At 46.8% G+C, this 13,280-nt stretch overlaps 1 protein-coding gene across 1 annotated transcript in view; it reads left to right on the top strand.

Annotated features, from left to right (window-relative positions):
* Nucleotides 1–13,280, top strand: part of LOC139263178 (pleckstrin homology domain-containing family G member 3-like) — a 221,497-nt gene that overhangs the window by 202,832 nt on the left and 5,385 nt on the right. Inside the window, exons 18-19 of the mRNA XM_070878852.1 lie at nt 677–793; nt 6,840–8,664. Of these exons, the coding sequence (XP_070734953.1) occupies nt 677–793; nt 6,840–8,664 (1,942 nt within the window). The remainder of the gene's footprint in view (nt 1–676; nt 794–6,839; nt 8,665–13,280) is intronic.

The following is a 13,280-nucleotide window of genomic DNA, read 5'->3' as shown; positions in this document are numbered from 1 at the left end:
TTTGTTTTACATTAAAGTTTAGATTACTTGCATTTAATATTGGCTAGTTTATTTAGCACCTCCTTCCCCTCTGTACTAAATTCCTGCTCTCACCAAGTCTTGGTTTTCTATGTCCTTAATTTGTTACCAGCTCACTCCATACTGGGCTCTAAGTTACAGACATGCAAAATTAATGGTCAGGAAAAAGATTCCAGGGCCAATAAAGGGGAAAAATACTCTGGGAAATTCCTTCCCAACCCCCTCAGGCAATTTGAAACCAGTCCAGGAGATCCCATGGACCAAGTGTTCTCGATAAAGACCTTCGATATGATGCAATCTCTAGCCCAGTCAAGTTACTTGTAGTGTTGCTGTAATCTTGTCGGTATTTGCATGTTTGGAGGTGCTAACTCAGTGCTGTTAATCTCTAACCTGCTTCTAACAAGACAATTGAATCATTGGGTTTAGCTCATCAGCATCGATCGGGGACACAACTAGCATTATAGGAGGGGGCCCAGAGCTAAGACTCACGTCAGAGAGGATGCTGAACCAGTGTTTTGGATTCTGAGGGGGGGTGGGGGGTTTGGGGATGGGTGGAGAGAAGTGAAGGTCCCTGGCAACTTTGGTGTCTTTCTGCCTTGGGTCATTACCCACAACTCCAAGCCTCTTGCTCATCTCTCTATATGGTGTCTTCCACCAGACTGAGGATCCGCTGGAGCTTCAGGATGCCAAGGGTTTCAAGCGGCAAAACAGCCAGCCGTCTGGCAATGCAGAGAAACGCCGCGGCTGGGACTTCGACACCAATGTCTCCGAAGAGGTACGTACGTTAAATTGGAGCGCTAACCCCACTTCTTAAAAAGAAGGAACTCATATTATAGAGCACCCTTCATAACCTAAGCACGCTGACCTCACTGGGGGCAGGTGTAGGCCTGCTAAGTTTGGTCCAGAAGGTTCGAGGCTAGGGGCGGGGAAAGAATGTCAGCCACTGTTGCTATCGTGTGACCTGTGCTGGAGTGTCTTTGGAGGTCCGGTGATGCGACTCCCAGGATCGAATAGCTGGACAGTCCTGAAGTGACTGGGACAGCTGGGCAAGCTGCTGGAAGGTTCCTGATGATGCCCTGGGGCACCGTGCATGAATCACTATCCTCGGGAGAGGAGGAGAGCGAACCATTTTCCAAAAGAAAATGAGAGACTTGCTTTAACATCCTGCATTTCATGACCTCAGGACTTCACAGCCAATGAAGTACTTTTGAAGTGTAGTCACTGTTGTAATGTAGGAAACACAGCAGCCAATTTCTGTATAGCAATATGATAATGACCAGATAATTTGTTTGTGATAAATATTGGCCAGGCAATCCTTATCCGAATGTTGTCATAGGATTTTTTACATGAGAGGGAAGATGTTTAAATGTCTCATCCAAAAGATGGCATCACCAACAGTGCAGCACTCCCTCAGTACTGCACTGGGAGTTTCAGCCAGGATTTTGTGCTCAAGTCTCAGGAGTGGGACTTGAACCCACGACCTTCTGACTCAGAGACAAGAGTGTTACCAAGTGCAATGATTAACTCCTACCTGCTGGGGATCCAAAACAGCCACTCTTTCTTTGAGCCGAGAGACTGAGTGCAAGAACAGGACATCACAGCCAACCTCAACCCTGTCCTTTACCTGATGTTCATTTATGTACTTAACAGCAGGGTCGGTGATTACTGATCAGCAACATTGGCTAATTCAACAATTCCATGTGTTAACTAGATAAGACTTACCTGGAATTAGCAACCACCTGCTGACATTATCACATAGGAACATGAGGAGGCCATTCAGCCCCTAGAGCCTCTTGCACCATTCAATTAGATCATGGTTGATCTGTATTTTAATTCCATCTACACACCTTGGTTCCATAACCCTTAATACCCCTGCCAAACAAAAATTTATCAATGTCAGTTTTTAAAATTTCAATTGACCCCCAACTTCAACAGCTTTTGGGGGACAGAGTTCCAGAATTCCACTACATTTTGTGACATCAGGAACTGAAGGAAATCCTTATTAGTCAGGAAATTGTGTTAGGGAAATTGATGGGATTGAAGGCCGATAAATCCCCAGGGCCTGATGGTCTGCATCCCAGAGTACTTAAGGAAGTGGCCCTAGAAATAGTGGATGCATTGGTGATCATTTTCCAATAGTCTTATAGACTCTGGATCAGTTCCTATGGACTGGAGGGTAGCTAATGTAACACCACTTTTTAAGAAAGGAGGGAGAGAGAAAATGGGGAATTATAGATCGGTTAGCCTGACATAAGTGGTGGGGAAAATGTTGGAATCAATTATTAAAGATGAAATAACAGTGCATTTGGAAAGCAGTGACAGGATCGGTCCAAGTCAGCATGGATTTATGAAAGGGAAATCATGCTTGACAAATCTTCTAGAATTTTTTGAGGATGTAATTAGTAGAGTGGACAGGGGAGAATCATTGGATATGGTGTATTTGGACTTTCAAAAGGCTTTTGACAAGGTCCCACACAAGAGATTGGTGTGCAAAATTAAAGCACATGGTATTGGGGGTAATGTATTGACGTGGATAGAGAACTCGTTGGCAGACAGGAAGCAGAGAGTCGGGATAAACGGGTCCTTTTCAGAATGGCAGGCAGTGACTAGTGGGGTGCCGCAGGGCTCAGTGGTGGGATCCCAGCTATTTACAATATACATTAATGATTTGGATGAAGGAATTGAGTGTAATATCTCCAAGTTTGCAGATTACACTAAACTGGGTGGTGGTGTGAGCTGTGAGGAGGATGCTAAGAGGCTGCAGGGTGACTTGGACAGGTTAGGTGAGTGGACAAATGCATGGCAGATACAGTATAATGTGGATAAATGTGAGGTTATCACTTTGGTGGCAAAAACACGAAGGCAGATTATCATCTGAATGGCGGCAGATTAGGAAAAGGGGAGGTGCAACGAGACCTGGGTGTCATGGTACATCAGTCGTTGAAAGTTGGCATACAGGTACAGCAGGTGGTGAAAAAGGCAAATGGCATGTTGGCCTTCATAGCTAGGGGATTTGAGTTTAGGAGCAAGGAGATCTTACTGCAGTTGTACAGGGCCTTGGTGAGGCCTCACCTGGAATATTGTGTTCAGTTTTGGTCTCCTAATCTGAGGAAGAACGTTCTTGCTATTGAGGGAGTGCAGCGAAGGTTCACCAGACTGATTCCAGGGATGGCAGAACTGACATATGAGGAGAGACTGGATCGACTGGGCCTGTATTCACTGGAGTTCAGAAGAATGAGAGGGGATCTCATAGAAACATATAAAATACTGACGGGACTGGACAGGTTAGATGCAGGAAGAATGTTCCCGATGTTGGGGAAGTCCAGAACCAGGGGACACTGTCTAAGGATAAGGGGTAAGCCATTTAGGACCGAGATGAGGAGAAACTTCTTCACTCAGAGAGTTGTTAACCTGTGGAATCTCTGCCGCAGAGAGTTGTTGATGCCAATTCGTTGGATATATTCAAGAGGGAGTTAGATATGGCCCTAACGGCTAAAGGGATCAAGGGGTATGGAGAGAAAGCAGAGAAGGGGTACTGATGTGATGATCAGCCATAATCTTATTGAATGGTGGTGCAGGCTCGAAGGGCCGAATGGCCTACTCCTGCACCGATTTTTTATGTTTCTATGTTTCTACCCCTGAAAGGCCTGACTCTATTTTTAAGATTATGTCCCCTTGTTGTGGCCTCTCCCACCAGAGGAAATAGTTTCTCCGTACTTATCCTATCAAATCCTTTAATCATCCTAAACACCTCAATTAGATCACCCCTTAATCTATACTCAAGGCAGTTCAGGTAAAGTCTATGCAACCTGTCCTCATAACGTAATCCGTTTAGCCCCGGTATCATTCTGGTCAACCTGTGCTGCACCCCCTCCAAGGCCAATATATCCTTCCTGAGGCGTGGTGCCCAGAACTCGATGCAATAGTTCAGATGGGGTCATAAGAACATAAGAATTAGGAACAGGAGTAGGCCATCTAGCCAGAGCTTTATATAACTGTTACATCATTTTACCTCTTTATATTGCAGCCCCCTTGAGATAAAGGCCAACATTCCATTAACCTTTTACATTATTTTTTGTACCTGTCCACCAGCTTTGAGTGATGTCTGTACTCGGGTCCCTAAATCTCTCTGCTCCTCCACAATTCCAAGCTGCTCACCATTTAGAAAATACTCTGATCTGTCTTTCTTGGGTCCAAAGTAGATGACCTCACACTTCCCCACATTGAACTCCATCTGCCACATTGTTGCCCACTCACTTAATCCATCAGTGTCCCTTTGCAACTTTCTGCTCCCCATCCACTATTCACTGTGCTGCCTAACTTAGAGGACTTGGGTTTATAGTACATGATTCATTGAAAGTCCAGGACCAGTATTATGGGGTTAGTGTGAAAGAAAATAGGGTGTTAGGAAGTATTTCCAGGACAATTAAATATTAAACAGGAAGTGAAATTCTTTCCATGTATGAGACCTTGGTCAGGCTGCATCCAGAAGCTATCTAGAAGTTATTATTACTTCCTGTTTTGGTTCCTTCACATGATTGGGTATATTGAAGCCCTGGATAGGTTCAGAAGAAGGACAGACAATTAATATCTAGTTTAAGGGCTCTTAGTTATTAGGGCAGGCTTAAGAGAGTTGGGTCCTTTTATTTTACTCGAAGTGTGGACTTTGAGTCGATATGATTGAGGTCAGTAACATAATGAAGAGATTAGACTCAGTCCAAGGGGTAGGTAGGCAGGTTGAGCAGGATAGGTTAGATGTCAGGAGTTGCTGCTTTTTTCAGAGAGTCATGGAATTCTAGAACAAGTTTCTAGCTCATTCTGTGTCTCTGCAACCTCCTCCAGCCCAACAACCCTCCAAGATAGAATCATAGAATGATACAGCGTAGAGGGAGGCCATTCAGCCCATCGTGTCTGTGCCGGCTCTTTTACAGAGCTATCCAATTAGTCCCACTCCCCTGGCCCTTTCCTCATAACCCTTCAAATGTTTCCCTTTCAAGTATTTATCCAATCCTCTTGTGAAAATTACTATTGAATCTGTTTCTACCACCCTTTCAGGCAGTGTATTCCAAATCATCAAAACTCACTGAGTAAACAAAATTCTCCTTGTCTCATCTCTGGTGCTTTTGCCAATGATCTTAAATCTGTGTCCTCTGGTTACCGACCCTTCTGTCACTGATTTACGCTATCAAACCCCGACATGATTTCGAACACCTCTTATAGGGTGAACAAGCTCAGCTTCTCCAGTCTCTCCACATAACTGAAGTCCCTCATCCCTGGTACCATTCTAGTAAATTTTCTCTGCACCCTCTCTAAGGCCTTGACATTGTTCCTGAAGGGTGGTGCTCAAAATTGGACACACTATTCCAGCTGGAGCCTAACCAGTGATTTATAAAGGTAACATCCTTGCTTTATACATAGAATTTACAGTGCAGAAACGGGCCATTTGGTCCAACTGGGTCTGTGCCGATGTTTATGCTCCAAATGAGACTCCTCCCACCCTGCCTCTCCCAAGAGATTCTGTTACTGCAGGGCAGGGGATGAATGGGGGCGAGGGGGAGAATTGAGGGGGAGAATAGGGGCGAGGGAGTGATGGTGTGTGTAACTTACACGGTACCGGGACAGGATAGGCTTGATGGTCCAGGAGGACCTTTCCTGTTCTTTTTTCACATGTTTGCATGCTCAGTCCCCATGGCGAATGGCTTTATCAAAGACTGGGGGCTGGATTTTCGGCTTTGCTGATTTCGGGGCGGTAATGGCGGCGGGGCGGTAAAGTCTGTGCCCCAGAACAGTTTGCGCCTCAATCTTCAAAATTGGGCAGCTGGGCCCTGAGCGTGGGGCGGAGCGCTAAGGGAGGCATTACACATCTCTCTTCTCTCTTCGGGTGCTAGGCTGGCTGAGCATGTGAAAATCCTGAGCTTAACAGCCGGCCTGGGAGTGCTCTGGGAGAAGCCTGGGGAAGAAAAGAAACAGAAACCAAAAACATTCCCAATACATAGCCCACGCCACCACAACATAAATCGCAAAAACAATCAGACTTGCCTGAGGTTGCATTACTTACCTCACTGCAGCCGGTATGGTTTGGGCAGCCCGTTTTCAGAGGCAGTCCCAGCAGGGCGCGGTCCCAGCAGGGCACGCTGCGGGGAGTATGGGTCGGGCGGGAGTCCAAAAGTGTGCCGGTGTCGCAACCAGGGGCGTTTGACACCGGCGCTGTTCTTCCGGGCGGTACTGCTCCGCGCCCTCGCAAAACCGTCCCCGAAATCCCCGGCAGGGCGCTGGAAGCTGACTGGCCTCACAGAAGAGCTGACCGCTGTCCCTTTGGGACGAAAACAGAAGCACATATCATCGGAAAATCTGCCCCTGGGTCTTTTTATTTATCACTGGACTGTGCAGGGTATCACACAAAGGCTTCAATGCAGGTTAAGCAACACATTAAATATAGCGCTCTTGCGCCCATGTATGATGTGGAACTCTACACCAAGTGCTCATCTCAATGTCGCATACCTGCTCCCAGAGGCCCAGCATTACGCCCTTTTACCCCGAGCCTCCACAGACTCCTGAAGGCAAGTGTGAATGGTCTCATCCAGTGCACAATCAGAAGTGTGTGTGTAGAAGGATCAGCGCGACAGAGTTGTAGGCCCATCTCCACGCCACACTCCCATTGAGTACTGCACTGCAAACAAGGGGTGGGTGAATTTACCTACAAATACCGATTATGGGTCAGTATCCTGGGAGGGAAAAGAAACTGGAGGAAGGGGAAAATGTTCTCCCCGTTACATATTTTGTTGCCCTAATCACCTTCTACATATTCTTTTAATCCTCAGGTGGCTCCTGATGTGGAACCGATATCTGTTCAACAAATGGTCACTGAGGCCTGCCAGTCTGCCCTTGAGGAGATCCAGTCCGACACGGAGACTGCACACAGCACAGAGGAACCCAAGGGGGCAGGTGAAACCCCGGTGGGCGTTGATGTTGCAATGAGTGGTTCCGGGCGGGCGGCCGTCCAATCTGCCATGGGGTGCTCGTTCACCAAGGCTGGCGACGAACCCAAACACTTCAGCAGTGAAGAGTCATCAGATGAGGAAGAGCAAGAGCGAGATTCCCGCAGCATTCTTCCGCCGTCGGTGCTGGGGCAGGCTAGCCTCATTGCAGAGCGCTTCATGAACAATCGATCGAGGCGCAATAGTTTGGTGGCTGATGACGCCAGGTCTTACGGCTGCCCAACACCAAAGGCAACGAGCAGACAAAGTAGCCTCGAGAGCAGCGACAAACTCTTGCGGAACAGTGGCGCGTTTGACATGAATGCCGACTGCCAAGTGAGTGATCTTTTTCAAGCCAGTAATAGCCAGGAGAACCTCTTTGATGAGCTGAACCCCAGCAGCCCGGAGGACATGGCATCAGAGAGCGATCGGAATATCCCGAGGAGAAGAGATTCCACATTATCCAGGCAGGATCGGCTGCTCATTGAGAAGATTAAGAGTTATTATGATAATGCAGAGCATGAAGATGCCAACTTCAGCATCAGGAGGCGAGAGAGCCTGACCTACATCCCAGCCGGTTTGGTCAGGAACTCTATTTCCAAGTTAAATAGTCAAAACAAGGAAGAAGATTTGCGGGAGGCCACATTGAGGAGACGATTGGCTGCTTCCACTGCTGCTGTTGCCCATAGTAATGGGCCACCATCTCGGGCTTTGCTTGACCTTCCAAATCCAATTCCTCAAAGAGGTTCTCGCTCCTCCTCCCCAGAATCAGACCAGATTTCAGAACCTCAACAGCCAGAGTCTAATAATCCTGTTGAAGAAAGTCCACCTTTGGAATTTTCAAGGGACGCCAGCCCCAATCCCCAGGACCCGATTACAGAGTACGAGTTCCGATCATCTGCGGACATGATTAAGACCTGGCAAGAGATGGAAAACCTGTCTGACACTGCAGCACACTTTCCAAAGAGGACAGAACAGAAACACGACATAACACTAGGGCCTGTGGTCTTTGAACATAAGTCTGAGATGCTGAATAAAAGGGAAATTGAGGACTCTGAACAATGCCAAATAAAACATCTCAGCAATGGCAGAATCATTTTTGGCCTAGATTTCAATGAACCATTGGTTATTCTGGAGGATAGTGATCTAAGTGCCATAATGGAAGAGTTGCCCATTTCTTCTCCAGCGAGGTCCGTTCGTGAAAGTGGACTGCAAGTAAGACTAAGCAGTACGTCGGAAAGCGACAACTGCAGCCATGCTGAAGAACCATTGATTGTCCACAAATCTGCTCCGTTGTCTCAAAGACCATTGTGCATCCAACCGCCCAAGTGCTTGGAACCAGAGAACAAAAGCACATCACCGCCACACGCCAGTTCCCACCTACCCCGCAAGAGGCACGACCAGTCAGCTCCGAGTACGAGACCACCAGCGGCTCAGGCGGGATCAAGGGCCCAGAGTGAAGAGTTGCTGAGAGAGGTGACGGAGAAGATGAAGACCAAGGTCTACCAACTGGCCAGGATATACAGTCAGCGAATCAAGAACAGCAAGCCAGTGGTTAGAAAGAGAGGGCAGCAATTCGAAGAGGAGCTGATGAACGATGAAGAGGAGAGGGGAAGTGAAATGGCCAAATTGCCAACACTGAATGAAGACAAAAAGGAAATAGTCGCTGGTGGGTGCACATTTATTGTTTTACATCCTTGCTGTTTGTGGACAGTTCCACTTGCTGATTTTACTAACAGTTCAACAACTACAATAGGATCTCTATATTAAATAACAACCACTTGCATTTATATAGTGCCTTAAATGTAGTAAAAGGTCCCAAGGAGCTTCACGAGTGCTTTCAGACAAAATTTGACACCGAGCCACATAGGGAGATATTAGGACAAGCTTGGTCAATGAGGTAGATTTTAAGAAGAAATGAGAGGTAAAGAAGTGTATATGTTTAGGGAGAGAATTCCAGATCTTAGGGTCTAGGTAGCTGAAGGCATGGCTGCCATTGGTGGAGTGATATAAATCGGAGGGATGTAGGGCTGGAGGAGGTCAAAGATGGGAAGCCATAGAGAGATTTGACCACAAGAATGAGAATTTTTAAATCGAGGCGTTGCTGAACCAGGAGTCAATGTAGGCCAGCGAACACAGGCATGATGGGTAAACGGGACTTGGTGCGAGTTAGGATACAGACAGCATAGTTTTGGATGAGTTCAGGTTTACAGAGGGTGCAAGGTAGGAAGCTGGCCAGGGGGAGCATTGGTGTGGTCGAGACTAGACAACAGCATGTGTTACACCACATAATGTTTACAATTTGGGAGTCAATGTCCACCAGTTGAATATGGAATGACTCAGTAACCTGCTGAATCTCTGTAACCTCCTGCAGCCCTACAACCAATGTTCCCTCTAATTTTATTTTCCGTGCACGGTCCCTTTAAATTTGCTGCTCTTCCAGCGGCAGGAGCTGATGAGTGGCCTGCGCGGGACCACGCGATTAGTATGCGTCCATGCACCTTCGAGGGAACATTGCTTACAAATCCTCCAAGATCTCTGTGCTCCTCCAATTCTGGCCTCTTGCAGCCGTGCTTTCAGGTGCCTAGATCCTCTGGAATTCCCTCCCTAACTCTTCGCCTCTCTACCTCTCTCTCTCCTGCTTTAAGACACTCCTTAAAACCGAGCTTCTGGTCCCCTGTCTTAATATCTCCTTATGTGACTCGGTGTTAGCATTTTGTTTGATAATGCTCCTGTGAAAAGCCTTGAGACACTTTTTTACTATGTTAAAGATGCTATATGAATGAAACGTTGTTGTTGATCCATCAATGAGAATTCAAACCATTGTATCTGAATAGAGTAACTCATGATTGGGGAGAGGGGGAGAACTGGTGTCATTCCATGAAATAATTGAGAGACATCAGGAAGACGAGAGTCCTGAACTCAATAAATAGGTGCAATGGTCTGCTTCACTGAATTGCTCATCTTCAAGAGGATTGTTCCATTAGTGACTAAAGGTACAAACTTTGTGTCCCAAGGATAGCAATAAGATACTTACCTTGACAAAGGTCACAATTTTGCCATCAGGTTAAGGATGACTTTGCTGGCTGTTGTATGGACATTCAGCTTAATCCCACCCATTCAAGTACATGCCCTACTCTACCAAGCTGCCAAGGATGAGCTATTTATAGTAGAATCACACTGTCCTCTTTTACGAATATACAAAAATGACAGACAGGAAAAGACCAGCTGATCCATCAAGCCTGCTCCACAGCATCATTACCCGACTCCCCTCCTGGGAGAGGCACAAAATAAAAACAGAAAAAGAAATAGCGGGCCGAGGGGGAACATTCCACTCCGAACCCCTCAGGCAATGGAAACCAGTCCACCGAGACCACCTTAATTGTTAAATCACTTACAACAAAAACAACTTTTATTTATATAGCGCCATTTACGTAGTGAAACGTCCCAAGACGCTTCACGAGTATTATGCGATAGAAATTTGACACTGAGCCGCATAAGTAGAAATTAGCGCAGGTGACCAAAAGCTTGGACAAAGAGACAGGTTTTAAGGAGCGTCTTGAAGGAAGCAGAGAGGTTTAGGCAGGGAGTTTCAGAGCTTGGGGCCCAGGCAACAGAAGGCATGGCCACCAATGGTTGAGTGATTACAATCAGGGATGCTCAGCAGGATAGAATTCGAGGAGCGCAGACATCTCGGGATGGGGGGTAAAAGGGGTTGTGGGGCTGGAGGAGATTACAGAGATAGGGAGAGGCTGGGGTGGGGGGGTGGGTTGTGGGGCTGGAGGAAATTACCGAGATAGGGAGAGGCTGGGGGGGTGGTTGTGGGGCTGGAGGAGATTACAGAGATAGGGAGAGGCTGGGGGGGGTGGTTGTGGGGCTGGAGGAGATTATAGAGATAGAGATAGGGAGGGGTGAGGCTATGGAGGGATTTGAAAATAAGGATGAGAATTTTGAAATTGAGGCGTTGCTTAACTGGAAGCCAATGTAGGTCAGCGAGCACAGGGGTGATGAGTGAGTGGGACAAATAATTAAAAAGGAATAATTCTTGGTCACTAACAAGTTAGGACATGGGCAGCCGAGTTTTGGATCCCCTCTAGTTTACGTGGGGTAGAATGTGGGAGGCCAGCCAGGAGTGCGATGGAATAGTCAAATCTAGAGGTAACAAAGGCATGGATGAGGGCTTCAGCAACGGATGAGCTGAGGCAAGGGCGGAGATGGGGGTGGAAATAGGCGGTCTTGGTTATGCTGCGGATATGTGGTTGGAAGCTCATTTCAGGGTCAAATATGACACCAAGGTTACGAACAGTGTGGTTCAGCCTCAGACAGAAGTTGGGGAGAGGGATGGAGTCAGTTGTTACAGAACGGAGTTTGTGGCGGGGACTGAAAACAATGGCTTCGGTCTTCCCAATATTCAATTGGAGAAAATTTCTGCTCATCGAGAACTGGATGTTGGACAAGCAGTCTGACAATTTAGAGACCGTACCTTTTATAAGATGCCATCTCTGCCCCAGCCAAGAATGTTCCAGCTCCCTCCAGGCGTGCAACGAGTCAGCACCACACAAACTGCCAACGCATTCCAGAGATTCGCTACTCTCTGGGGGGGAAAAAAGTGCCACCCAACATCCAGTCTGTTCCTGCTCTTGAGTAGTTTCAATGTATGACCCCTGATCTGGCCCAATTTGTCAAACTGAAATAATCTACCAATGGGTACACAATCCAACCCTTTCATTATTTTATAGAACTCTGTCTAGTTGCCTCTAAGTCTATACTGCTCTAAAGTAAATGGGCCCAGTTCTTAAACCTATGGGAGTAACTAAATGATCTAGTTGATGGTGGCTATAGAAAATCAATAGAGTATACTTCTGTTCGCTCCTCACTCACTGGCATTGCTGACAATATTCTAACTGAATCTCAGCTCCTTCTTCTCAATTGGAGAAGCTGTGTAGAAATGGCCATGGGAGAAAAGTGAAGTTGGGTGTGATTTGGCCTGAAACCAGAACATTGTGAGCTCTAGAACATCGAGACCACATCAGGGTCTTGCTTGATTGAGCGTTGGTGGTGTCTCACCTTGCCAAGAGGTCAATGGCATTGACTAGTCCAGGCTGTTTGAATTGAGTCTCTCACTGGCTGATTGCTGGTGAAATTGGTGGCATTGTTTGTAGAGAAGATGGACCTAGACTGTTTCAGGTTTCGAGCCCGAAGCACAGTGATCTTACAACACAGAAGGAGGCCATTCAGTCCGTCGTGCCACTGATAACTCTTTGAAAGAGCTATCCATTTAGTCCCAATCCTCTACTCATTTCCCATAGCCCTGCAAATGTTTCCTTTTCAAGTATTTATCCAAATCTCTTTTGAAAGTTGCTATTGAATCTCTGTCACCAACCTTTCAGGCAGTGTGTTCCAGATTATACTAACGCACTGCGTTAAAAAATTCTCATCACCCCTTTGCTTCTTTGGCTAGTTATCTTAAATCTGTGCTCTGGTTATCAACGCTACTGTCAGTAGTAGCAGTTTCTCCTTATTTAGTTTAACACTTTTACACCTCTATTAAATCTCCCCATGATCTTCTCTGGTCTAAGGAGAACAATCCACGTGCCCTATCAGCTGCACGCCGCTCAGCTCTCTGCCAATCCCACATAGTCCAGGACCGGCTTTTCCAATGTTTAGGTTTGTGCATGCACGCAACTGTGAAGATGGGAACTGTAGCATAGTGGTTATGTTGGTGGGCTAGCAATCCAGAAGCCTGGACTAATGATCCAGAGGACTTGAGTTCAAATCCCACCTCCGCAGCTGGAATTTAAATTCAGTTAAAGATCTGTGTCCGTAACTACTGGATTTTCATAAAAACCCATCTGGTTCACTAATGTCCTTTTAGGGAAGGATATCTGCCATCCTTAATCGGCCTAGCCTATGTGTGACTCCAGACTCACAGCAATGTGATTGACTCTTCACTTTCCTCTGAAATGGCCAAGCAAGTCATTCAGTTGTAACAAACCGCTACGAAAAACAAATGGGTCAAGAAGCCAGCTCACCACCACCTTCTCAAGGGCAATTAGGGGATGGGCAATAAATGCCGGCCTTGCCAGCAATGCCCACATCCCATGAATGAATACAAAAGAAAGGGCCACGCAGCCCTTAAAGGGACCATGCTCCCCCCCCCCCCCCCAAAAGAATTAGGGGAAAATTGAGAACAACCCCAGCTTCTCCAGGTAACTGAAGTCCTTCATCCCTGGTACCAATCCGGTAAATCTCCTCCGCACCTTCTAAAAGACCTTGAAGGATTGA

The sequence above is a fragment of the Pristiophorus japonicus genome, chromosome 4, assembly GCF_044704955.1.
Source record: "Pristiophorus japonicus isolate sPriJap1 chromosome 4, sPriJap1.hap1, whole genome shotgun sequence".
Taxonomy (NCBI): domain Eukaryota; kingdom Metazoa; phylum Chordata; class Chondrichthyes; family Pristiophoridae; genus Pristiophorus; species Pristiophorus japonicus.
Note: the sequence above shows the minus strand (reverse complement) of the source record. Positions and strands in the feature narration are given on the sequence as shown.